Source organism: Pezoporus flaviventris, unplaced genomic scaffold (assembly GCF_033815535.1).
Source record: "Pezoporus flaviventris isolate CSIRO_AGI_PZ_B2104156 unplaced genomic scaffold, CSIRO_AGI_Pfla_v1 ptg000040l, whole genome shotgun sequence".
Lineage (NCBI taxonomy): Eukaryota > Metazoa > Chordata > Aves > Psittaciformes > Psittacidae > Pezoporus > Pezoporus flaviventris.
The window spans coordinates 7,031,760-7,056,745 of record NW_026892588.1 but is presented as its reverse complement, the minus strand read 5'-3'; the positions used below and the strand labels follow the sequence as shown (position 1 = coordinate 7,056,745).

Here is a 24,986-nt window from a genome sequence, read left to right as displayed (position 1 = left end):
CCCTCGCATTAGGAAATGTTTGTATATAATCACTAACACTTAGTGAAATGTTACCTTTTGCACACCTGAATTCCCAGCAGCAAAACCACATATGAATGTGTTCTGACAGCTGCAGTTCTGTAACAGCTGCTTTCGTATTATTCAAAATGTAATCTTCTACAAATTATATAAATTAATTCATAACTTCCTTCTTTACTGCTTGGTGTATTTTCTACAATTATTTGCTTACAGTAATAAAAAGTATTCCATAGAGTCCTGCATGATGGCATCTCAGTTAAGTAACTTGCCTTGACATAGGTTTTGTCATTAATTCAGTGTAGATCTGTTTTCTTTACACTCAGAGAATTTACATAGCAGTGCCACTATAGGAAATGATGAGGAGTACTGAATTGCATAGGAAACAACTTCAGGAAAAACAGTCACGGTCTTTGATACACAGGAAAAATTGACTTTGTATTATTTTTTTCATGGAACATTTTGCAGGTAACTGTGATATGAGCCTAAAAATAAAAGAGCTTATGTTTGTCAAAACTGGTATTTGCCAATAATAGCTTCTTTTCTAAGTCACTTCTCTGAGATCACGTAGATGGTGAAAACTGCATTTTTGAATCCTAAAGGTGCTGTGTATGGACAAAACACTGTTTGGATTTCCTCCTGAGACTTAAAAGGAAAGAAGAATAAAAAAACAATAATGGTGAAGCTGCTCTAATGTTATGTTTGCTCACCACCTTTGAAGTTGCATCTTCCATTTCAGCATTAGTGTCAGTAATATTACAGTACAAAGCTCATTGCTTGTGCTGTGGTGCTGAGTCCCTGTCCTAAACAAATGGAGACCCTCCTGACTAAAATAACTGTTTCAGAACTCTGGTTACCGGACTAAGTTCTGCATTTAGAGTGACCATGGTTTTTTTTTTGCTTATGTTGTGCAGGATGGAGGCTTCCTGCCTGGAGCTGGCTTTGGAAGGTGAGCGCCTGTGTAAAGCAGGAGATTGCCGAGCTGGTGTGTCTTTCTTTGAAGCAGCTGTTCAGGTTGGAACTGAAGATTTAAAAACACTCAGTGCTATTTACAGCCAGTTAGGCAATGCCTATTTCTACTTGCATGAATATGCAAAGGCCTTGGAATACCATCACCATGATTTAACTCTTGCAAGGTAATCTTGTCTTTCTTTAACCATGTTCTCCCTGTCATCCCATCCTGGTAGAGATGAGCAGTTGACTGTTCATTTTTTTTACCAAACCCTACTATTAATATTCTTAGTGAGGGAATGTGGTGACAGCAGAGGGACAGGGGTTCTGTTAGGTAGCTTGATTGCCCTTTAACCTGGAGCTAATACTTGGTCTCATGCAATAATCCTAGTACTGACTGAGACCTCGCCAGGTTTGTGGATACTTAAATGGCTTCTTTAAATCCACCCTTCCTTCACCCTTTCCTGTTTTCTAACTCAGTTTGCCTGGCTCTCTTGTTTACTAGGCAGAACTCATTCATGTTTCTCTTTGTAAAACATAATACTGTGAAATCTAAACCCCCTGTGCTTTGCACATGCCATTTATGCATCTGTTTTTTAATGACTGGCTATAGATCCAGTAAAAGACAGAGGCACATAATGCACTTGACCTCAATTTAGGCACGTATCTCCTGTTCTCCCTGCCTTAACCTGCTCAAGTGCTGCAACCTTTTGGGAACTTGTTTTTTTTTTGTGTTATTCCTGAAGTATCACATTCTCAGTGGTTCAGTGGCAGTCTTTTGGCTTAAGTCTCGTTTAGAATCTAGGAATGTGGCTTTACCTTAGATCCTTCTAGGAGACAAGTATGTCTTGGAAATAATGTAAGACTATGGTAGTCCAGTAAAATGCAGCAGTAGTTAAACCTCTCATTCTAATTCTTGGACTGCCTTTTACATAACCATTAAAAAATTCTCTTTATTCCCTTCCTAAAAGAAATTAATGTTCTGTAGATGAATCTAATTGAATGCCGTGAACTAGCTGTTGCACAGACAGCACCAACAAAATGAAATGTCTGAACAAAGACTGAACAAAGTTTATGTGAGTGCAGTTTAGATATAAAATTGAATACATACACACTTGCATGGTTTTAATATTTTTTTTCTTCTAATTGTCTACTATACATTGATTATCTTGGTTTCAAATTGTACACTCATTCACTGGGTGCTTTATTTGTGCAATTCTAGAACAATTGGAGATCTACTGGGTGAAGCTAAAGCTAGTGGGAATCTGGGCAACACCTTAAAGGTACTTGGGAATTTTGAAGAAGCTATTGTTTGTTGTCAGAGACATCTGGATATTTCCAGAGAGCTAAACGATAAGGTAAGAATTGCTCAGGCACCAGGAAGTAAACTGCTAACATATGCTAGTGAACCCTGTTGTACTGGTGATGTGTGCCACCTTTCAGAGGGAAGTAAATACTGCATATTGAATAAATACTGCATTATTTCTTCAAGACAGTAAGAATCTGTTAGATTGCAAGATAGTTGTTTGCACCTGGAAGATTATAGATCCAGGATAACAAATACTATCCCATTTTGTGGTGGTGGGTTTTTGTTTTGGATTGGTGGTTTTTTTTGTTTTTGTTTTGTTTGTTTTAATTGATTTATTTAATTTTTAATTATAATTGGCCTCAAGAATTAGTATGTGTATGGCATCTCAAAAGGAAGTGATGTAACTGAGTGGGAGAAGGTGGATGTCAAGAATAAGTTAAGAATGGACAGAGCATATTTTGACAACTGGTTAACAAACTTCTTTTCCTATCTGTGGGTGGTACTGTTAGTTGTGATGGAAGACTCTGAAGCATAAAATTGTAATGCTGCCTTTTGGTTTAGGTTGGAGAAGCAAGAGCACTGTATAATCTGGGAAACGTATATCACTCTAAAGGGAAAAATGTAGCCAGTGTTGGGACTCATGACCCAGGGGAACTTCCAGATGATGTGAAAAATGCTTTACAAAAAGCTGCAACTTATTATGAGTAAGTAGTAGCTTTAAATGTTGGGGAATGAGAGGATGTGATAATCTACTTCATTAGAGTACTGGCAGAGTTGTGAAATCATGAACTGACTGTGGCATGCTTCCATTCAGAACAGTGGTACCTGTGAATTTTTTCCCTTTTAAACTGGGGAGTGCACTATTTTTTTCTTATGCCCTTCCTTTTATTGTACCTCTTACTACCTGGTAAGTCCTTCCCTTATGTTAGAATCCAGCAGTATTCTTCAAACCAGACTGAGTCAGTGATAGGACCTTGGTGTATTTGTATCTACCGTAGCTCTGCGATTAGAAGCGAGCAAACCATCTTGAGAAAAGGTGCAGTTAAGTTCAGGATCTCACAGGAAATGTTTCATGCTCAGTGGAAGATTTATGGTTGCATAAAGGCCATTAAAATAAGCCAAAGTAGAAAACAGATCAGATTAAATAGAACTTTTCCTTTTATAGATGGAAAGATTAAAACAAAAATAAATATTTAAATTACTGCGAGGGTTAAAAAAACCCTGTTTAAAAGTCACTATTCTTCCCCTTCTCCCTTCCCCTGAAACAGGGAAAATCTGTCAATAGTAACAGAGCTGGGTGATAGAGCAGCACAAGGACGTGCCTTTGGAAACCTGGGAAACACACACTATCTTCTGGGCAACTTCAGGAGCGCGGTTTTAGCCCATGAACAGGTACAGCAATGTGCTAGTAAGGAATTCTGTTCTAGGACATGTCTTGGGTTGGATCTTGCTGCAAGTTTTCCAATGCAAGTGTTAAATCTTCATGGCACAACTTCAAGATGATTGGCTGTTCTTTTGAAGCACTGTGGCCTGGAGAACAATATAGAGGCATGGGAGAAAAACTATGAGTGTGCATTTCTGTATTCAAATGTGTAAGAAAAGACAAAATAGAGCAAATAACACAATTATTCTATGTTTGTTTTTTAAGCGTCTCCTAATTGCAAAAGAGTTTGGCGATAGATCAGCGGAAAGAAGAGCATACAGCAATCTTGGAAACGCCTACATCTTCCTGGGTGAATTTGAAACCGCTTCAGAATACTACAAGTCAGTTGACTGCTTAGAATTTATACCTCTTCCTGTACAGTTTGCTTCTGTTGTGTGTGGTACTTTAGTTCACTGTAGAGTAGCCTTTTCTTCAGCATATCTTTAGAGGAGAACTGAATATGATTTTAGCAAAAGATCATGTTTTTCTGTAGTTGTTTAATTTTAAGGGAGGGGCAGCACTAATTTTTTTTTCACTTTTTATGTTACTTTAAGTAGATTCTTTTCAGCATTGTAGATAAGAAACCTTTCTGTTGATAGGCATTTATTCCCTTTATTCTAGAATCAAAGCATTAATGTCTTCGCTCTTAGCAAGTTCTGAAATAACTTCAGTACACCTGAGATGGGGAGCTGTCAGGATGATAGGTGGTGCATATCAGAATGATTTTACATACCTAGTCTGTATTCTCAATCAAGACTTCTTTTCTTGATCTCTGTACCACTAAGCAGTAGCTACTGTAACTTGGGAAAATACAAGCTTGATGAAGAGACAGGCTAAGTCTTACATGAATTTCAGAGCCTACTTGTCCTTTCTGAAAGGGGAAAAAGCTTCAGTACTGAGAAGATTCCTCTTAGTACTCACGTTTTTCTTGCCCAGCAGTGGCAGTCTGGATCGGCAGTTATAGGTCTGTCTTGCTCATTTTGATGGAGAATAAACAATATACCAAGCTGTTTCAAGTGCATAACTGTCAGGAAAGTGCTATAAATTATTGATGAAGCAATAAATTAAAATTTGAAGATGCTGTTTAAGGGTTCAGTCTGTTCTAATAAAGTAAATGGAAATAGGTTGCTGTGGAGGGGAGTGGAAGACAAAATCTTGTAAGAGTGTACATGATAGTGATTGAATAGCAGCCCATTTGCTAGCATGGTGTCCTAATTTGTATAAATAACTTTTTTTAGTTGCACAAGTGTACTTCTATAAACTTCTTGCAGTGATTTTTGAGGTGACTAACCCCTTCTTTCAGGAGGACGCTCCAGCTGGCTCGACAGCTTAAAGACAGAGCTGTGGAAGCACAGGCCTGCTACAGCCTTGGGAACACATACACTTTGCTTCAAGACTATGAAAAAGCAATTGATTATCATTTGAAACACCTTGTGATTGCTCAGGAATTAAATGACAAGTAAGCTCTAAGAGATTGTTTAATGTGTACGTGACATACCAAATCCTGTTAGCTCTTACCTCTGCTGTCACTGTTCTTTTAAGACAGCTGAAGTAATGTGTTTTCCCTGCTATGCTGGGCTCCAGTTTTCATGTGGAAAAAAAATATTTACTCGTGGAGGTATTGCAGCTAATGAGTCTGAGGTGAAAGACGGAAGCAATGAATGACTGACTCCACATCATCTTCTTTTGTAAATTAAGGAGAAGAAAAGCAGCTCTCTTTTTCATGACTTCATTGTAATAGTTTTGCATACCTTCACAAGAATACACCTCCTGCTTTTCCACAGATTAAAAATATGGGAAGGGATGAGGAAAGGAGAATAATACAGTTGCAACTAGTGCTTATTTTATAATCATAATTTATAATGCCTTTTTTGTGATGTTGGGTGCACGTAAAATTTTTTACAACATTTAAATGTACTTCTAACTCAATAAACAGTATGTGAAGAATAATAAGGCATGCAATCTGAGGAAAAGCAAAGTAGGTTGTAAAACGTTTCATGCTTGCAGAATTGAATTAATTATATTTCCTGTGAGCTTAAAAATTAGTATTGTTATTAGATTTGCTCATATTTATGGTTATACCTAGATCACATTCCTTTAAACACAAAAACTTCTTGGTGTTCGAAGACGATAGCCTTAATTTTTGGCACAGCAATCTTATTTTGGCAATATTATGGAAACCCGACCCCTAGTGTTCAGCAAGGAATGGTATAATTGAAAGTTTTAATTTTTTCTGCAGAATTGGTGAAGGAAGAGCATGCTGGAGTTTAGGGAATGCTTACACTGCGCTGGGAAATCACGACCAAGCTATGCATTTTGCAGAAAGGCACTTGGAAATCTCACGAGAGGTATGAGTTTCATGTTGCCTGTAAGTTGGTAGTTTTGCTCTCACAAAGTGATTTTTTTGGAGATGATCCATGCATGTGACTTTGAATAATGAACTGGATTTTGACTGATTTCTGAGATATTTGATTCCAAATTATTTCAGCCCTATCTCCCTTAGTTCTAGTGCCACATTTGACAGCATCATGATGGAATCCAAGATAACAGCCTAGCAGAGGTGTTCTAGGCTTTATGTACCTTTTAGTTGTCATTTTTTTCATTAAAAGGATGACTCAGGTTTTTCAACCAGGAAAACTTTTTCAGCCTTTTTCTCTCAGAACTCTAGGGGACAAGGTTAGCTTTCTATTTACATATGTGTATACTTTATTACAATAATAGAACTACTTATTTTTTTTGTTTTCAGGTAGGAGATAAAAGTGGAGAACTCACTGCGAGACTTAATCTCTCAGATCTTCAAATGGTTCTTGGATTAAGCTACAGCACAAACAACTCCATGATGGCAGAAAGCCATGCAGTAGATACCAGTCTGAATGGTAAATACATGCCTATTTCTGCAGTACTTGCTAACAGTGAACTTAAAGAATCTGTTGTTTTCTGATTACAGAGGGTTGAGTTGAGCAGGCTGTGGGTTTGTTCCCCTACTCCCCTCTCTCCCCCCTCCCCCCCCGCCAAAAAGAAAAATAAGTTGTTTCTGCATTATTGGACCCCTTCAGCTCCTCCTTTTCCAGGAAAACCCTTTTTCAGGGGTTACAGTAGAAATGAATTCTGGTCAGAGACCCATCATCCTTCTCCTGTGTCCCATGAAAGCAACTTAAGTAGCTTATAGCAGTGTGGTTCTGAAAGCTGCTTTTATTAGTGGTTATTTATTCTCTGCTGATATATTTACCTGCATTGTTTTGGAACTCAGAATTGCTGTATCCTGCACCATAGATGAGTACAGCCACAGCTTTGAAGGTGACACTATAAATCTTAATGATGCAAAGATGAACTTGATTCTTTCTCGAAGGTACCAGACCAAGAGTAGGACGCCGTCACAGTATGGAGAACATGGAACTTATGAAATTAACTCCAGAAAAGGTTGGCGCTTCCCTTGTTTCTGATCTGCTGGTGAGATTGCAGTGACCTCAGCAGTTATCAGTAGTCATAAATTTTTTTACTTAACAACTTTGAAAGAAGTCAGCAGAATGTTAAGTCATTTGCCATATCCTTTTTAATTTAGCTCTTTTTAGGTGTTAAGTAAAAGCAGGTCTAACAATACTTTTGCAATGTGGGCAACAGCCAGCATCTTGCATATGTTGGTTGGAATGGCTTGTGGAAAGCTTGCTTTATTCCCTTCACAGGAAAGAATCAATGAGGTCCTGAAGTGGTGCATCAAAGCATGCTCTTTCATCTTTTCCTTAAAAGTGGCTTGAGCTTGCAGCATGCAGGTGATTCAGCATAAAATGCCTAAGCTTTAGCTCAGATCTTCTGAACATTTTTTCTTTGGGTACAGTCATAGGCACTTAAAATACATGTGTTTTTCACTTTGGGATTTAAACCAACTTGCAAACCATTAGGAGTTTCAATGTCTATCCTGAGAAAGGACGCTATTTCAGAAATGATGAAACGGAGTCACAGATCAGTAAACTAACTTTTCCCCAAGCTCAAGAGAAATCTCTAGGAGCTCCTGATTAAAACCCTTTTGTCAATCTTCAAGAGATGTCCTTCAAATGCTGTCTGCCTTCAAGTGGTAGGTTGGCAGTTCTCCATAAATGACTCCAGTGGCAGACTGAAATGGCTTTTTCCCACCATACTGGGATTTAATTCCCATCTCTTCAAAGAAATGCAAAGCCTGCCCTCGTATTTATCAAATAGGAAATTCAGTGTACAGCTGAAGTCAGGAAGGATACTTACGAGCCTCTTTGTGTAGTAATTTTAAAAGGTTGTGTGTTTAGCCCAGGGTGAGTCCTTGGCCAGGACCTCTAAGCTTTTGGCTACTATCTATCTGTGAGCTTTTTTAAAGTACACAGCCTATGACAGTCTGTGCCCTAAGTCTATTAAAATGTTTCACACAGATTTTTGAAATAAAGTTATTAACCTAGTATTGCAGCTTAGCTCTTCTAAAAGAGCCTTTTTCAAGATACTCATTGAGTAGATTCTGAAAAATAATTCCGTAAAAGTCTTCAATATACAGAGCAGTGCATGACAGTGGCAGTATGGTTGTACAGGATGCCATCTGCTTGGTGCTGAAATCTATGTGCAGATTATAAATAAGCCTTCAGAAAGCAATGCTTTTGGTTAGGCAGTGTTGCTGCAGGATTTGTGACTGTGTTCACAATTTCTGATGTTGAATCAAGAAAAGAAAAGGGGGTTTTACGCAGTCATTCTGAGAGTCACCTGCAGATAAAGCTGTTGATTTTGTGGATAATTCTGTTTATGTTAGAAGAGAATTTAGGGAAAAGGTGTTAGATCAATAAAGCTCTATTTTTTGCTGTGGTGAAACAAGATAGTTATTCCTCTGTTCTTGTGCTGGCATTCTCCTCCCTCTTTCTTTTCAATTTTTACTAGGAATTTTGTGCATATCAAGGATCTCACTGAAGGGTGGTTGAATATCTGGGTTTGTGTTGCTCTAACACTTTGTAATACAATGGATTTGTAATTTTTTTTCCTTCCCAATTCCAAGAATGCCAGATGGGAAATGCCACCTGTATCTGCATTTTAGCATTGCCATTAGCTATGTTTCCTGCACCATAGTCAGCAAGGAAAACTTCAGCATGTTTGGTTAACTACATTATTTGACCACATTTTAATCCATTGAGTATCACACTCAAGTTCAGTTGTAAGACTCACCAATAACAATATTAACCTGCTTCAGGTAACAAAAGCTCAGTAGTCACAAGTCAAGTAATAAAAAACAAAACCTAAGTTTTCATGTCATTGTGCTTGGATAAACTAAATTATGTCAAACTGCTTCATTTCAGGGAGGAAAAGCAGCAGCAGATGGAAGGTAACAGTCTAGGTAATTAAAATCAGAAGGCTTCATTTCCTGACTCTTGTTTTCTTAGGTTCAGAACTGGAACAGTGAGATTCTTGCTAAACAGAAACCACTGGTTGCCAAATCTTCAGCAAAACTGCATTTTGTAAATCGACTAAAAGGCAAAAAGTACAAAACCGGCACCACTTCAAAAGTTTTGCAGGATGCCAGTAATTCTATTGATCATCGACTTCCAAACTCACAGAGGGTAGGTTTGGTGAGCTGTGAAGACCATCGCCTTTACTCACCTTTGTTTGGTCAGAATTACAAAAACTATATTCTGGCAGCTGTCCATTTCAGTGGTACTCAGTTTAAACACTGGCTTTGTAAAAGGATGCCCAATCTGCCACTCTCCAGCTGTCTCATAGGTGGTGCCAGCTTTAAGCCTTTGTTACTATTAGAACACTTTCTTTCCTGGTGGTTTTTCTAAAGTTGCAGCTCAGCATGAAGGTACATTTTATTTCTAAGTCTCTCCTAGACCCTGCTTCTCTAAACTTAAAATAGTTTCTCTGATTCAGACAGCAGAGCGTATATTTGGCATATTCTTAGGGTTATTGCACTCTTGACAGAAGTCAGTTAAAACTAAAAGAACAGAGTCATTTGATCTAATATGAGAAGACTGCTTTTGGCCACAGACCTGAGGAGCCAGTGGAAAGTGCTCAGTGCTGGTTTAGGGTTGTAGGTGGATTAATGGCTTGAGGGGGTATAACTCCAGCTGTGCTGATCAGAGTACTGTTTCTTTGTGTTTCAGAGAACAAGATGTTTCTAATGTATTTTACCTTCCAAAAATGCTTGCCATATAATTAGCGTTTTCTCTTACAATAAATGTGTCTACAGGAATGGATGACTAAAAAAATTCATTTAATGCATTTCAGATATGCAAACATCAAACCTATTACTGGACTGAAACTGTGATGCAGTTGTCCCAGTTTTAGGTACTTGAGTTCAAAATACCTCTAACTCTACTTTTCTCTTCAGAAAAACAGTCGAGAGGCAATGGCAGATGAAGGGTTCTTTGATCTGCTGAGTCGTTTCCAGAGCAACAGGATGGATGATCAGAGATGCTACTTTCAGGAGAAGAACAGGTTCTCAGCTGCTTCAGTGGCAACATCCTCTACTCCACCTAAAACAATGCGAAAATGTAAATTTTTAAAAGTAAAATTCATATCTGACTCTACTTCCTACCATTTTAAAAAAGCATTTGCATACAAAACTTACTATGGAAAGGAAATTATTTCTAGGCTAACTTGTTTTCTTCCTTCCCCACAGCCTTTTCTACATCTGTAGTTTCACCCCACACAGATGAGTTTCTAGACCTACTCGCCAGCTCGCAGAGCCGCCGGCTCGATGACCAACGTGCCAGCTTTAGCAATCTACCTGGACTTCGTCTTAACCAGCAGAACAGTCACTCAGTCCTGGGTCATCTCATGGCGCGTAACAACAACAGGGACCTAGATGATGAGTTCTTTGATATACTGATAAAATGTCAGGTGAGGATTTTTTTTTACAATTATTTAGAATATGAGGTTTTAGAGATTTGATTTATGCATCCTGCTGTTTGGTTTCTGCACATAAGCACCTTTATTATCACATATATTATGATAATAATTGATTTGGCAGAGGAAGAACATAGATGACTAAAAAAGGATTTTTTTAAGTTGTTGTTTGTGTTGCTGCTTGTTGTTGTTGTGGGTTTGTTTGGTGGGATATTTTGTTTTCACATTTCCTCCCCCTTGTTTTGATTTACTAATTGTGTGTCCAGTAAGTGTAATTTTAGTATTGATACCATGTTAATCATTTACAGTAACAAATGCTGAAAAAGTGAAGGAGCACAAGCGAGACTATTAAAACAAATATATAAAATGATTTTAAGAGAAAGTGTTTAGATCTGGCTTGTCAGGAGGGCGCCTGATACACTGGGAATCCTGGATTCTCAAAGAATTCAATATCAAAGTTTAGTGGTAATAGTGATTCTCATTCCAGTTATGTTCAGTTTAAATAACAGTTCATAGCAACTGACAAAAGTGTTGCTGTGTTTTACTTCCTGTAGAAGGAAAGGAAGACAACCATATTTTCTGTTACAGGAAACCAGAAATACCATATACCTACACTTAAAATTATTCTTTAGGGCAAAGGATGCTTAAATCTCATTCTACACTATGACAAAGAACTAAACTGGGGGATTTATTTTCAGACAGATGGAGACAAATGGTTTGGAAGAACCACTTTAGCTACACTTACACTCCTAACTTGGTAATTTCATTTGAAAAGTTTAACCTGGAAACAAAAGTTACAAAATAAATCTTTCTAATAGCCTTAAATCTGAAAGCAAAAGCTTTTAGTATTTTTTCACTTACTTTTTCACTTATTTTATATATTCCTGTAACGTGTAGCTTTACTGCTTGGCCTATCTGTAGGGTTCCAGACTGGATGATCAAAGATGTGCTCCTCCCTCGTCTACAAAAGGACCAACTGTACCAGATGAGGATTTTTTCAGCCTGATTTTACGGTCACAAGCTAAGAGAATGGATGAACAAAGAGTCCATTTACCCTCAACTATAAAGGGACCAAGTTCTAGCTGAAGAAACAAACAGGCATGTACTGTACAGTAGTGTCTTAGGTATCATTTTGTTTGCTGGAAAAACATAATGCCTTCTTACAGAAGATGCAGGTAGTAGTTTTGCCCCCTTTCTAAAAATTTTTTCGGTGAATAGCAGCAGTATCACATTTGTGACCAGTCATTGCTGCTGCCGCTTTTTAGCTGTGTCCGAGACACTGATTACTGTGTCCCTCTTAACTGCCTCTAGTCTATGAACATTATACAGATTTTCCCATCAAGGTACTGTCATTGCTGAGGTGTGGATTCTACGACTGTCTCAATCCAGTGTAAGACCGAAATTTGTCTATTCTTTTTAAAGAACACTTGATTTCTTTTTCTTTGTACCTCCCTGGAAAGAAGTCCCGTTTTCTTTTGTACTTTTTTTAAAAGATAAAAAAATAATTGAGAAATAGCTTCAGTACTTAAATCTGTCTTTGCAAAAACAGAGTTTGGAAGAAACAATCATTTTTTATTAAATAAAAAATATTAAATCAAACTCTAGTTTTGATTGTTTAATACAAAAGGAATCTTTTCAAAACATACTGTTTTTTTGATTACATGTGGTTGTTTCCTGTATTACTAAGCTCAGTTTTACAATCAGAAGGATTTTAAGATATACTGAAGCAAGTACTGTTCTATCCTTTGTGTGGTACAGGCTCATCACCAGCGGCAGCCCAAGAAGTGTCAGGGAATCACAGGGGTGGGAGGTGCTTGGCATTAAGTAATTGACTTTAAAATGCTACAAAGAGGAAATCTATGTATGCTGCTTTTTACTTCACCTCAGCTACTTCTACTCGCAATAAGGATTGACCCCTTGCTGGGGTAGTTCAAGTATAGGGATTGTCAGTTACAAATCAGTGATTTTAACACCAACAGTGGCTAACTGTTCACTTCAGGTATTTTTTATTGAACTATTATACACTTCAACAAATATCTATTGTTACTTTTAGCTTCAGAGTAAAATGTCATCCTAGGAATAGTTAAACAGATGGACTCCAGATAATGCAAACTATGTCACAATTACTGGAAGTTTTACAAACGTGCTCTTGCAGCTTTTGTAGCACTAAAATTGAATCCTACTGAAACCAACACTCATGCTCCTGCTTTTAAGGAGAATTGCCAGAATATTCTTAAAAACATATGTTACCATTAGCTTATTGTGCTAATCTTTGGTACTTATCTTCTAATAAACATCTGCTACAACATCACTTCTCTGCAGCTAGAAGATAATCATTAAATTGTCCTAAAACTGAGCTGACTCATTTTAAAGAATATAAAACAAAAGTCCTGAGACATTTGAGCTGTGATTTGTCTTATGTGTGTTACATGAATATCAGCAGCTTCCTTCAGATCATGTGACAGTAACCTGATGAGACTTACGGTTGCTAGACCACAATATCAGTGCTTTTCCACCACTGTCTGGTTTTCCTCAAAACTTATTAACACAGATTTCATTTCAAACAATCAGCAACACTCCACAAGCCTGTTTTCTTGGCCATTTAAAGTTGTATTATCTTATTTAATACATGTATTCCAAATTACAGAAGCAGGACCTATACTCAGTCTCTGTTTTTAACCCCCCACCTTAGAGCTGTGCATACCAATACTCTGACCAACAAAAAGGTCCCATCAGCATACTGATGTTCTTTTCTACTTTTGAGAACTCCAGAAGAACAAACAGAAGTTTCTGACAACTAAAGATTAGAGAAAACTTACAGCAGAGCTCAGGCTTCCTCAGTCTCCCTCCTGTGAGTCACGTGAGCTGCTCTTTGTCTTCTCTTCACACGGTTCCATTGCAGAATTCCTTTGTTTGAGGTTTTTACTAGGATCACAGTTTTCTCCCACCTCTTGCTGTGTTTTAGCTGGCTCCTGTTTCTGCTGCTCAGGTGCAGGTTCTTCAGTGTGGTTTTCAGCTGTGGTAGTTTCTAGTCTACAAACTTCAGACTCAGTGCACAATCTAGTCTGTAAAAATTAATAGTAAGCTATTAATCAAGTAATCCAAAGTGACAGCATCTATCGTTTCAGGTGCAGCTTGGCTCAAGGGGCAGAAATCCCCCAAAAGGTGTCTGGTCTTGTTATTTCCTGGGGAACAGTACATGTAAATAAGCACCATTTAGAGCACAAGGCTGGCTTTAATTTTCTGTAGTGTACAGTACAGTCAGCAGTGCCTTTTTTCCACCACCTTTCTTCTGTGGGGAATCATTATTGCCCCTAAGTACCAATCTCTCAAACAGAAGTTACTTCTTTAAAGAAATCTTAATTCAGTAGTTTCCTGCCACGGTTAGCCACTGCAGGGTATTTTTCCAGAAAAAAACATGCCCAATACACCTCCACCAAACAGTTCTATAGGGGTACAGGCACGATTTGGGTGTTAAGCTTGTTGCTTAAACATTCTAACAGATGACACTGAAATCTATTAAATTACATCCAGGTCAAAGAACACCAGGCCTAACATACATGAGGTTCTGGTTTGTGAGACTCTTCTACTTGCGTATGTTGCTTATTGCCTGTATGCACAACATCAGGACTTCTTCCATTTTCTGGTCTCAGAGAAGTGTCTTCCCTGTCACAAGGTCCTCTAGAAACATAAAGAGGCTTCTTCGAATAACAGCCATCTCCTTTGCTCCCATCGTACTGCCCAAAGTCTATCTTGTCCTGTTGATGGTCAGGTGGAAGAGGACTTCTCTTCTGAGAAGATGTTAAGTATCTTAACACAGATACTGATGACCCTGCGCCATAGCAGAAAACCTGGGGGAGGGAAGAGGAATAAAATGTCAAACATTTGCAGCTTCCAGTTGGAAGGAAATTCCAAGTCAAATATGCTGCACAGTAGAGACAAGCTTGCTGCAGTCTGAGCACACTCACACACTGAGTTCATCCCCAACGTTACACTAAAGATGCTGAAAGCTCTAACTTGATGCTTTTTATGTACAAAGCACCAATTACGTACATCACTGTTTAATGACACGAAGAAATAGGAACTAAGCTGCAATGAACTGTCATAGAGTCTAAGATTTTAAGCAGTTTAATGCTATTTTATCCCATTTGGGGAGTGGAGGAGAGATGTGGTTTTTAAATACAAACTTACCTATTCTAATTGCTAAACCAACTGTACTAGAAAGACTTTGTCAAGAAACAGTTCCCTTGTAGAAATTATTTTATGTGTGCTATAAAATATGTTAGTAGTACAAGTAAGAAATAATATAAAATTAATATATAAAAAATAAAACTGAACTTTAAAATATTAGATAAATGTATACAAACCAGGACAGCCAGAGCCATAATAATTAGCACTGGAATCTGCAGGAAAAAAGGGATCTCCTTCATAACTGCTTTGATGAATTCACCAATACCTTGTCCTACGTGCTTCAAAGGCTCTGTTACAAAGTTGGTGAAAGTAATTGCCAGTGCCTACAAAAACACAGACAAAACGGCCATTGTTGACACCGAGGACAAACAGGAAGGTAAACAGTCTCTATGGGCTGGGCATACACCATACCTTGGTGGGTGGAACCAGCAAAACGGGATTGACGAGTAGAGTTTCATAGTACTTCTGACAAGGATCGTCCTGAAAGGTCCATTTACTTCTGAGCCATTCTGTAGCCAAAGCAGAGACTTGGTTTTACTACTTCAAACAGTAATTTTTTTATGACAGAGCCATAATACAGAAAGTAGCATTTCAATTACAGATGAAAGGAAATCCCTCCTCTAGATATGGTTCAAAGCTTGGGTTTATTTTTAAAAGTCTCTGATTAGCACTGCAGTGCAGTTTATCCAGTCATGAGGATGCGGGCAGGAGAGGAAAGGCTGGAAAGAAAGAGAAGAGACTTAATTTTCTTGACTAAGACATGGGAGAGCCTTTCTTAATTAGAGGAAATTAGTCCTAGAAGCTTCAGAAGAAACATAAGTCTTGTCTGTGGGAACTATTATCGAGCACATCTTGTCCACAGCCACTGCAACAGAAGTGCCAAGCTGCACATAGATCAAAATGTGTATTTTGCTTGCAAGATTTCAAGGGACTATTTTAGTTATAAGCATAAAGTCTTACTCCTTAAGGGAACTTCTAAGGTAAAAAATGGTAATTTATGACATCAGTGTTTCTGTAGTTTGATTTCAGTGCAGTCTGACCATAAGCCACTGAAATTTGACATAAACAGAATGATCATTGGCAATAAGTTATAGAGGGAAGACCGTAACAAGCGCTCATTAAGAGTTCCCATCACTAACTTACCTGCTATAGCACTGGTAACAAATAATGGCTAACAAAATACTCAGCTTTCTTTTAAATTAACACCACCAGAGTACATTGTTACAGGTCCATTGTACACGCCTGGCAGATGAAGAATCAAAATCTTTTTCTTCAGTTCTGCCCTTCTCTCTCTTGAGTAAATGGCACTGGGTGGTCCTGGGGGAGGGGAGCTCGGTAATACGGTCTAAGTTATAAGGAAAAGAAGTAACACCATGACATGCTCCTAGCACAGTTTTGTGATCAGGTCTCCTCCAAAGGCCTAGAAAAGAAAGTCTTGTGGAATGGAAAAATGGAAAAGCCATGTACTAATCATAGACTGGTTTGGGTTGGAAAGGACCTTAAAGATCATCTAGTTCCAACCCCCCTGTCATGGCAAGGACTCAGACTAGACTAGGCTGCTCAAAGCCCCATCCAACATGGCCCTGAACATTTCCAGGAATGGAGCAGCCAATACCTTCCTGGTCAACCTGTGCCAGTGCCTCACCACCCTCAGAGGGTAGAATCGCTTCCTTATATCTAATCTAAACCTATCCTCTGTCAGTTTAGATCATGTATCACTGAAAAAAATTCAATGTCCTACCCATGAAGAAATTGTGAGTATTCTTGGATACTGTTACCAAATATTTCGCAATCTTAAATACAATTACAAAACACTGAAGCAAGTATTTACCAATCAGACTTTCCTTCCAGTTGAGCTTCTCAGCACAGACATTATCAAACTGCCCCATTTTTGCGATTTCTGCTTGGTGTTGTGCAAAGGCCAGCTGTGGGAGAACAGGAATTGCTTATGAAACAACACGCAATGGTGCGGGGTGCAGCACTGCTCCTGAGCTAGTGACCTTTGTGGTAATCACCCAGGTCAATCTGTGTGAAGAAAAACCTGCTACCTAAACAATTTAACAGAGTTAAAAACTAAGTACTTCCTGGAAATAGATACAAAAGAACAGGATGGCTACTTCCACGTTACCCTCCAAATGGAGGCTGAATTACCAAAAGACTGAACTCCAGTATTCAAAGATACCAGTTCAGGGCAAAAGTAATCATACAGTGGTTTGGGTTGGGAAGGGCCTTAAGATCATGTAGTTCCAACCCCCCTGCTATGGGCAGGGACGCCTCACACTAGACCACGTCACCCAAGGCTTTGTCCAACCTGGCAAGTCTGACAACATCTTGATTCCTTCAGACGTTTTTGAATTAAAAGCAGAAAACCCTCCCTGCAATTACCAATTAAAACATCAGGACAGCCCGTTTTTGTTTTTAAAGTAATTCCTGTTAACAGATACCTCTAGTCATTATTTTTCTGCCTTACAGTTTGCAACTGATCATCAAATAGAAAAAATTAAGTCAAATCATCTGTTCAAAATCTCAGACATTCTTCATCAACTCATTCCGCCTGTGTTCAAGAGCCATCCCACCCTCGGGCACCCACTGCTCCTGGGCCTGACAGGCTGCAGTTACATCCTGATGGCAGAATACGAGGACCAAGATTTTGTGGCTGGACTACAACCTCATAGCACAAATTCTGCCTCATCAAAACCACCAGACAGTAAGCCACCTGATCATCAGTAACGAAACATTTATCTCTGGCCTGTCACACGTTAAATACAGTTTCAGCCAGGGGGTCTTTAGAAAGATACACAACCCCACAACCTATTTCTGTAAGACTTTTCTACCAAGCTGTGTTAGCCGAGTTCGGTCTCCCCTGCCCACACAGCAGTCACAGAAGCACCACTGTACGAGTTCTCTGCCCCCCTGTGGCAGGATGAAAGCCAGCAGCGTTTCATTTGTTTAAGCCAAATATACCTGGAAATATCCAAGATCCCTCTATCTATTTTGCTGTCAATTACTGCTTTATATAAACTAACTCAAGGAACTAAATAACCTTAACTCCCTCATAACTGTAACATTTTAAGCCTAAAAGCCATTCAGATTTCAAACAACTTACCTTATACAAATAAAGCCAATTCCAAGCAAAACTGATGAGGAAACTTATTAATAGCACTCGTTTCAGCTGAACAAACCAATGAATACGTGTCCAGAGCTCTGTAGCTATTACAGTCACAATACACACTAAGCACAACAGTATCTGAAAAATAAAAGATGAAGAAAAATTCTGATGTGGGGCTGGAATTTTCCAAGCTTACTGCCAGTACACAGGAGGGATCTTCCGGCTTTTGCTTTACTAGCATCATTTCATGGAACAACTGACGCACAGTTTTTCCATGCTTTCACAGCAGACCAGCAGCAGTACAAGGCAGAAGGGTTCCATGGTGTTACTGGCAGTCATTCCTACCAAGGCCTGATGGTGCAGTTGCTCATTTCTTTCTTGTGGTATTTAGTTATTTCTTCCTTACAGTATTTATCATGTTACCTACCATACTTAAACTATAGCATTGGCATAATTCAGTATTGAGCAGTATGTGCCTGGTATGAACCACAGAACCACTGCTGCCAGCTCCTGCAGTCTGGTTAAGAGCAAACCGGTTAACAGCAGCAGGACTTCAGTGGAGCCCTTCAGTCCCCTTCCATCTGAGGAGCCCCAACAGCGAGGTTATGCTACTCACAGCTTGCTTTCTTCATTTGGCTTCTGTGGACCTCCCTCAGAACTAGACAGGCTACTGTCAAGATTACATGGGCATCAAGCGTTAGCACATTCTGCACTGTAAAGATTTATTCAGAGAGCTTCAGCTTATTGGGGATCCTCAGCCCAGCACTCTAAATCCATTTTAGAGAATACAGCATCACACAGAGCCATGCTCATCTCCTCTCCAACACTATATAATTTTTTCCCCCCAAAATTCAAAAAACCCCATGACCTTTAATACCTCAAATATGTACTTCTCTCAATATAAATATATTCCCACTCCTGCAGAGGCCAACAACTTCAGCATCTATTTGAACAGGAGACAAATCAGGGAAATTTATAATGCATGAGTTGCAGTCTAAGTGCTAAGAAAGCACTGGAGTCTACTCGAGCACCACAGACTCCCAGAGTCTAATGAGTCTTGCAACAGGGATACAAAAGGCATACAAAAGGTGAATACCTCACATCTACCTTCAGCAACCATGAAACAAGAGTGACGCATTCAAAGTACGGTGGGAAGAACCACTGCAGCTGTCAATATTCATTGACCAGACTTGCACAAAGAAACCAGTAATTTAAAAACCCACAAAACAAAAATCTTTTTCTCTTACCAGAAACATATTATATAGCTCTATTCCAAAAGTGTCTTCAAATCTCCAGTGCCAAGCTTTATAATCATGGTTCTTAAAATTGATCAAAATGTCACTAAGTGCATCATCTACAGCACCCGACTGCCACGTTTCCTCCTGCAGAAACCGGAGGATCTCCAAATACGTCTGTTTTGTAAGGATGATCTCAGCATCATAATGGACATGGTCCACGTTTTCCTCAGGCTGAATTGAAAGCAAAGCAAAACAGTGTTTAAAAGCTACTAGAAATACAGATGAAAGCCTGCATCCCTAGGCAAAAACCTGCTTAGGTGCCCTTCACTCTGCACCAGCACCTTTTTGAAATAGACTGCAGGATGAAGACATGGGACAGGGAGCACACTGTTTCCACAACTTAATTGTTCATTGTTCTAAAGTACATAGAGCACAAATTCCGCTGCTTTGTGTCCTTTCCAACTCGACAGCAAAAACCCAAAAAATTCAGTGAGTTCTCACCTGTTATTACAATTTTAGAACTACTGCTCATGAACAAGTGGTAACTATGAATGTGCCGTGTGTGCCCCCATCATGGCTGGGCAACACACATAGAAGCTATTAAATACTGAAATAACAAGTTTTATACTGCCAAGTAGCATGTTCTTTGTTAAATACTGATTTTGCTATTGCCAAAAATATATTCCTGCACCTCTGAATAGAAGAAAAAAAAAAACAGAAAAAACCCCCAAAAAAGTAAAAAAAAAGAAGAAAAAGAAGAAAAAAAAAAGTAAAAAAAAAAGTACAGAATGGTTTGGGTTGGAAAGGACCTTAAGTTTATCCAGGTACAAGCCCCTGCCATAGGCAGGAATGCCTCACACTACACCAGGTTGCTCCAAGCCCCATCCAACCTGGCCTTCAACACCGCCAAGGATGGGGCAACCACAGCTTCTCTGGGCAAAAGAGACTATTATATTGTCTTCAATTATATAGTCTATCTTTATTATATTATTTCCTTATTATATTATTGTCTGTCTTAATTATATTGTCTTTTATTTTATTAAGGCAGACATACAATAAAATAATATAACCATATAATAGACTGTACAATCAAAGACAATATAAGAAGGTAGTAACATGATTCTTCTATGCCAACTCTAGTAAGCTGCTATTCCAAGATGCTTAATGAGGTAGAGTCTGAAACCAAGGTCACCTAAAGGGTCTACAAACAAACAAGACCTGTCTCTTCCCAGTTTAACAACCATTAATGTGAACTGAACAGGGTATGACCAGAGCTGCATCACAGGAACAGACTGAGATACAAGACTGAATTCCTATAGTCTTCCTCTGGATGTTTTTTGTATCAAACCAACTGTGTCTCCTGAGCAAACACAGCTAACTCCCAGCAACATGGATGCCCACACTTTTATCCTCTCTTCCTCTGCAATTCAGTTCCCTTCATTCTCATTTAAAGTACGCCAGAATAATGCATCAATACTTGGTAACTGTGAGAAACACATAAAGCAGCAATACGAACCCTAGTTAATTTTTTAATGCCAGTTCCAATACTCACCAGGCCAAGTTTTCCAGCTTCATTTAAAATCTTATTTAAGTACCGCTTAAAAATATAAAAGCTTCTGCTTTCATGGGATTTGGCAATCCTCTTCTCACAGTCTGCAACCTGCAACGGGAAGACACTTTATTCATTTCTTCCTCAAACCAGCTTGTTCATAGGAGAAAAGAAACCCCAACCAACACATGTAACTCAGGATTAAGTGAGGCACATTAATTTAGCACTAATCCTGTGATTAGTACACCAGATAAAGAGTGCATGCAGTTATTGAAATACCACTTCCCATGGGTCTGGCCAGTACTAGAGATTTCAGCTCTGCTAACAACTGGGTTTGAATACCAACCTCAGTGAGACTAGGGGAAAAAAAATAAATCTGGATTTCTTTAAGTTTTACGTTTACAACAGAAAAAAAAAAGAAAATTGAAAATATACTAACAACATTAAAATTACATATCCCATTGGGTCTCCAAATGGCTGAGGGAAGTGAGAGCCCCCGGTAGCTACTCAAGGATCACGGCATCCCCTTGATGTCAGAGGACAAAGCAGCATTGGGTGTCTTAACAGCAGCCTCTCAGAACTGCAGTGCTGCACAAAGTGTCAGCCACAAACGTGTCTCTGTGCTCACAACCCAGCCCCTAAAACACGACAGAACTGAACAACTTAGAAACAAAAAGCCAGCTTTCTTCACTTTTGGCAGCACAGGGTGACATCAACACCAGGGGACAGAGGCACATAGCTCCTATCAGCCTCTGTTACACTACACATCATTTTGCGTAACAGACCTCAGTAGGCAGAGCAACAATTTAGAATTAAGTTCAAACCACCCCTAGTCTCTCCTATGATTGAAGAGAGTTCCCTTACATAATGCATGTTATTTTACAAATCACACCAGCAATTCACCTGTTCTATACTATCCAGAGAAGCATCATCAGAAATCACAAAGTATAAAAGGCTCAAAAATACTCACAAGTTCCATACTAACCTTCTGTTGCAAAGAGTCTACTGCCCTGGAGCAACTCGATATTTCAGTACTGACTGAATTGCCAGTCTCTTCCTCAGAGTTGTGGTAGTTTGCCTTAAATTACATCAGAAAAACACGTATTTTGAGAATCGCATAACTTGATCGAAGTCCCATGTTGTGCTTCTATGGTCAGATAGATCACTTTAACAGGAGCAAAGAAGCTAAAAACTGAGCATTGGCCTTTGCTGTCAATACTCTCCCCGCAATACTCCAGCTGCCTCTACTGTTACTTCAGGCCCCTGAAGGAAAACTGCTTTACCTAAATGCACGCTGCCTGCAAAAAGTGAGGTCTTGCCCTGTCCTCCCCCACCTGCCCTTTCCCCTCCCGTGAGGGCCTCAGATTAGATAATCCCACTGGCTATAACTGACTCAGCAAGCAAAGGGGCAGCAGACACAGCCCTGGTCCAGCCAGCCACACAGCCAGCCAGCAAGCAAACACAAGCCCCACTCTAGGTCACATATTCCCTTTCATGTTCCCTCTTCACCATGAAACAACCTTTTTCTTCTGTTAATTGCTCAGACTTAGCTTTAGCAGAGCTGCTTCTACACAGCCAGGTACGCTCAGTGAGGAAGGGCTCCAAAAGGAAGCACAACATCACACAGACCAGTGAACTCATACTGATAAAAAACCATGGTTCTCAGGACTGGAGTGGCCACATACCCTGACTACCTGCAATCTTGCACCGCAGAGCAGAAAAGAATCCTGACAAGATGCATTAACCCAAAGCAGTCATTTTCAAAACACAGTTCTATTTCTGTGGGAGACAGCAGTAAAACTCCCAATACTGTTTCTTCAAACCTGAAGCAGTTGGGAACCATGTTTAAAGATGCCAAAGCTTGCTTAGGTTTGGGGATGCAAATGACCAGCAGGTGGACTTGGGGCAGGGTGAGCCCAAGGGGGGAGTTCTATGCATCAAAATAATGCAGATTTGTTTTTTAAGCTTCAGAAAATTGCACCTGAAGCATCAAAATGGTATTATTCAAAACCACAAAACCTAATTTGAAAGCTGAAAAGTGACAACAATCAAGGGTGTCTGTACAACCAACCACAGGTCACAGTATGTGCACGCAGATACTGGATAAACAACACGCATCTTACATACATCCCTCATACAAGACAACCAAGACAGTTCTCCTTGTTAAAACTAGCTTTTCATACTTCATCATCTCCTCAATGTTCATGAATTATTAACAACATAGCGCTTAGTGTCTGTTTTGACATTCCTTCTGAAAGCGCTGATGCCCAGCATCACAAACCACCACTGACCACAATAGTCTCATAAAATAAACCAGGTTTATTCCCATACTGCTGGCGAACTGGATAATTCAAGTGAAATATAATCATTAACCGTGACTCCCCCGATTTTATCAGCTAGAAACTTAATTTTCCAGATATTTAACATTCTACCTGAGAAACAACAACAGCTGCTTAACCAAGTCCTTTGCACAAGAAATAACTTGCTCCAGAAATCAACTGCCAACCGTGAAGACAAAAGACCCAGCCCTGTGGCTTCATCAGTGCCACAGCTACTCCTCAGGAGAAGAGCTCATGATCCACAATAACAGAGATACCTAGTTTTCAACCTTTCAATTTAAACAATGGGAACACAACACTCTTCTGCATGAGAATTCAGATGCAATCTTGTAAGACTTCAAAAAGGCCATGATTCTACTGATTTCTAATGCCATGATTTAAGGCCAATCTTCCAACAGCGTGTGGCTGAAGGACTGTTTGGCAGAGACAGACACATATGTACTCATGCACCCTTTCTTTTTCTACCTTGTAAGGTCTCATTTTTCCTGATGCTGCATCGTAGTTGAGCATATCCGTGGGGTCAATCCATTCATCGTCTTGAACTTTACTGCTCCCTGCTAGCACAACTGCACACAGCACCAAGGCAAACAGCATCCTGTATCACTGAACAGAACAGGAGAATCAGGGTGTTACGTGCTATACAAACACCTGAAACAAACTTGCAACCCAAGACCAGCATTCTCCAGCGTTGTTTAAGCAAGTTCTCCATCGAGCATGCTAAACGTCAACTTACACGTTGCTCTTCCCCAAAGAAAACGGTCAGGAACGTGCAGCAATGGGGCTGTACCGTATGACTGCATCAATACCGCTGTCTGCGGCTATCGGCAGGCGCAGCGCCGCTAAGCACGATAAACCCGCGCAGAGCTCCTCCGGGCTTCCCGACGAGGCTGCAGCTCCGCTGTCACTGCACGTTCCCCGGCAGGACTCGCAGGGGACATGAGAGCATTCCTGCCCTGCCCGCTCGGCGCTGCTCCCGCAGGCCCGAGGCCGCCCTCCCGGCGGGGAAGCCGCGAAGGGCCGTAAGCGCTGACACAGCTTAAACAGGGACCCCCCGTACTCCTTCCTCTCCTTCGCTTCGGCCTCGTCTCCCCGGTTCGCCACCGCCGCGGCCTGAGCAGCCACCGGCCCTGTCCCCGCTCCTCCCCGCCCCGCCCGCTCACCGCCACAACCGCGCCGCTCCAGGCCGCTGCTGCCGGGGAGGGGCCCCGCGCTGCTCCCGGCCCCTTCCGCCTGCGTGCCCGCGGCAGCCGCCGCTCTCCTCAGCCCCGGCACCGCCCCGAGGCTCCGGGGGGCGCCGCTGTCGAGGTAGCGGGGCCTTCGCGACGCTCCGGCCCTCAGGCGTTCGGAGGGACGGCCCCGCCTCACCTCAGGCCGGGCGGGCAGCAGCTGGGCGGGTGCGAGCGGGAGCTGTTTGGAGATAACAATTAGCAACGGGAGGAGCCGCAGCCGCGGGCGGGGGGGGGGGAGAGCCGCTGCAGGGGGGAAGGCAGAGCGGACCGGGCCCAGCACCACACATGGGAGACGCGGCCACAGAACGGCAGCGCGCACAGCTCAGCACCGCCCCTGCTCCCCCTGTACGGGGTTGGGTTTCGGTGCCCACGCAGCAAGTCACCCCTTCGGTGAACACAGGCAAGGGCGGCGAGTTCCCACCGAAGCACAGCCCAGACCCAGCGCAAGAGGCGGGGACAGAAAGCGCACAAACGAGATCTGCTCCGTAAAGACCCAAGCGACAATAAAATTCATCTAAGGAAATGAGTGTTTAAATATTTGTAGTGCTCATTAGAAACAGTCTGCCAGCTTTGGCCACAGTGGACAGCTGGAGGAATACAAGTCAGACACAGCATCTCCCTCCAAAGGATCATTAACACCTTAAAAGTGTCCAGTACACAGAAATACACATTTTCAGCTCTGTGCTACTGTATCATTACTAACCACAGTTCAAAGTCATGTACTTTGACGCAGGATCCAGGACCTGAAGTCTTCTCTACTTCCATGCATAAACCATACCTA

General features: G+C 40.6%; 2 protein-coding genes and 1 long non-coding RNA gene across 8 annotated transcripts in view; 1 reads left to right on the top strand and 2 right to left on the bottom strand.

Annotated features, from left to right (window-relative positions):
- GPSM2 (G protein signaling modulator 2) overlaps positions 1-12,010 on the top strand; it is a 30,499-nt gene extending 18,489 nt beyond the window's left edge. For 2 of the 4 annotated variants that reach the window (XM_061465162.1, XM_061465163.1), the window contains 13 exons: positions 930-1,151; positions 2,189-2,324; positions 2,837-2,979; positions 3,544-3,667; positions 3,924-4,039; positions 5,002-5,157; positions 5,938-6,046; positions 6,445-6,574; positions 7,048-7,118; positions 9,086-9,262; positions 10,033-10,195; positions 10,324-10,544; positions 11,472-12,009. In XM_061465162.1, the coding sequence (XP_061321146.1) occupies positions 930-1,151; positions 2,189-2,324; positions 2,837-2,979; positions 3,544-3,667; positions 3,924-4,039; positions 5,002-5,157; positions 5,938-6,046; positions 6,445-6,574; positions 7,048-7,118; positions 9,086-9,262; positions 10,033-10,195; positions 10,324-10,544; positions 11,472-11,636 (1,933 nt within the window). In that variant the 3' untranslated portion in view covers positions 11,637-12,009. Of the gene's footprint in view, positions 1-929; positions 1,152-2,188; positions 2,325-2,836; positions 2,980-3,543; positions 3,668-3,923; positions 4,040-5,001; positions 5,158-5,937; positions 6,047-6,444; positions 6,575-7,047; positions 7,119-9,085; positions 9,263-10,032; positions 10,196-10,323; positions 10,545-11,471 lie in introns of all 4 variants that reach the window. The other 2 variants (XM_061465164.1, XM_061465165.1) reach the window with 2 other exon arrangements.
- Positions 6,873-9,089, bottom strand: LOC133275295 (uncharacterized). The gene is made up of 2 exons (XR_009745457.1): positions 7,592-9,089; positions 6,873-7,542 (listed from the first exon to the last, which is right to left on the bottom strand). It is a non-coding gene; the product is annotated as an uncharacterized LOC133275295 (long non-coding RNA).
- CLCC1 (chloride channel CLIC like 1) lies at positions 10,042-24,353 on the bottom strand. 3 transcript variants are annotated; one of them, XM_061465166.1, is made up of 13 exons: positions 24,137-24,353; positions 23,442-23,579; positions 21,623-21,715; positions 20,641-20,748; positions 19,098-19,319; positions 17,848-17,988; positions 16,573-16,666; positions 16,084-16,161; positions 15,153-15,250; positions 14,918-15,064; positions 14,111-14,401; positions 13,370-13,615; positions 10,042-10,177 (listed from the first exon to the last, which is right to left on the bottom strand). In XM_061465166.1, exons 2-12 carry the CDS (start codon positions 23,568-23,570, stop codon positions 13,388-13,390), a joined length of 1,629 nt encoding a protein of 542 aa, XP_061321150.1. In that variant the 5' UTR covers positions 23,571-23,579; positions 24,137-24,353; the 3' UTR covers positions 10,042-10,177; positions 13,370-13,387. The 3 variants fall into 3 exon arrangements, with proteins under 3 accessions (XP_061321150.1, XP_061321151.1, XP_061321152.1); XM_061465167.1 differs by having other exon boundaries at positions 16,114-16,161; positions 24,137-24,352; XM_061465168.1 differs by lacking the exon at positions 16,084-16,161 and having other exon boundaries at positions 24,137-24,352.
- Between the last annotated feature and the right edge of the window lie 633 nt (positions 24,354-24,986).

Bases quoted from the DNA above. Each gene is read 5' to 3' on its own strand.
- CLCC1 (XM_061465166.1), bottom strand. From the start codon at position 23,570: ATGCTGTTTGCCTTGGTGCTGTGTGCAGTTGTGCTAGCAGGGAGCAGT. The intron at 16,162-16,572 runs GTAAATACTTGC...TTTCTTTTCTAG, and splicing joins CTGGAAGGAAAGTCTGATTG to GCCTTTGGAGGAGACCTGAT. The intron at 13,616-14,110 runs GTATGTTAGGCC...TAATTTTTACAG, and splicing joins CTCACAAACCAGAACCTCAT to ACTAGATTGTGCACTGAGTC.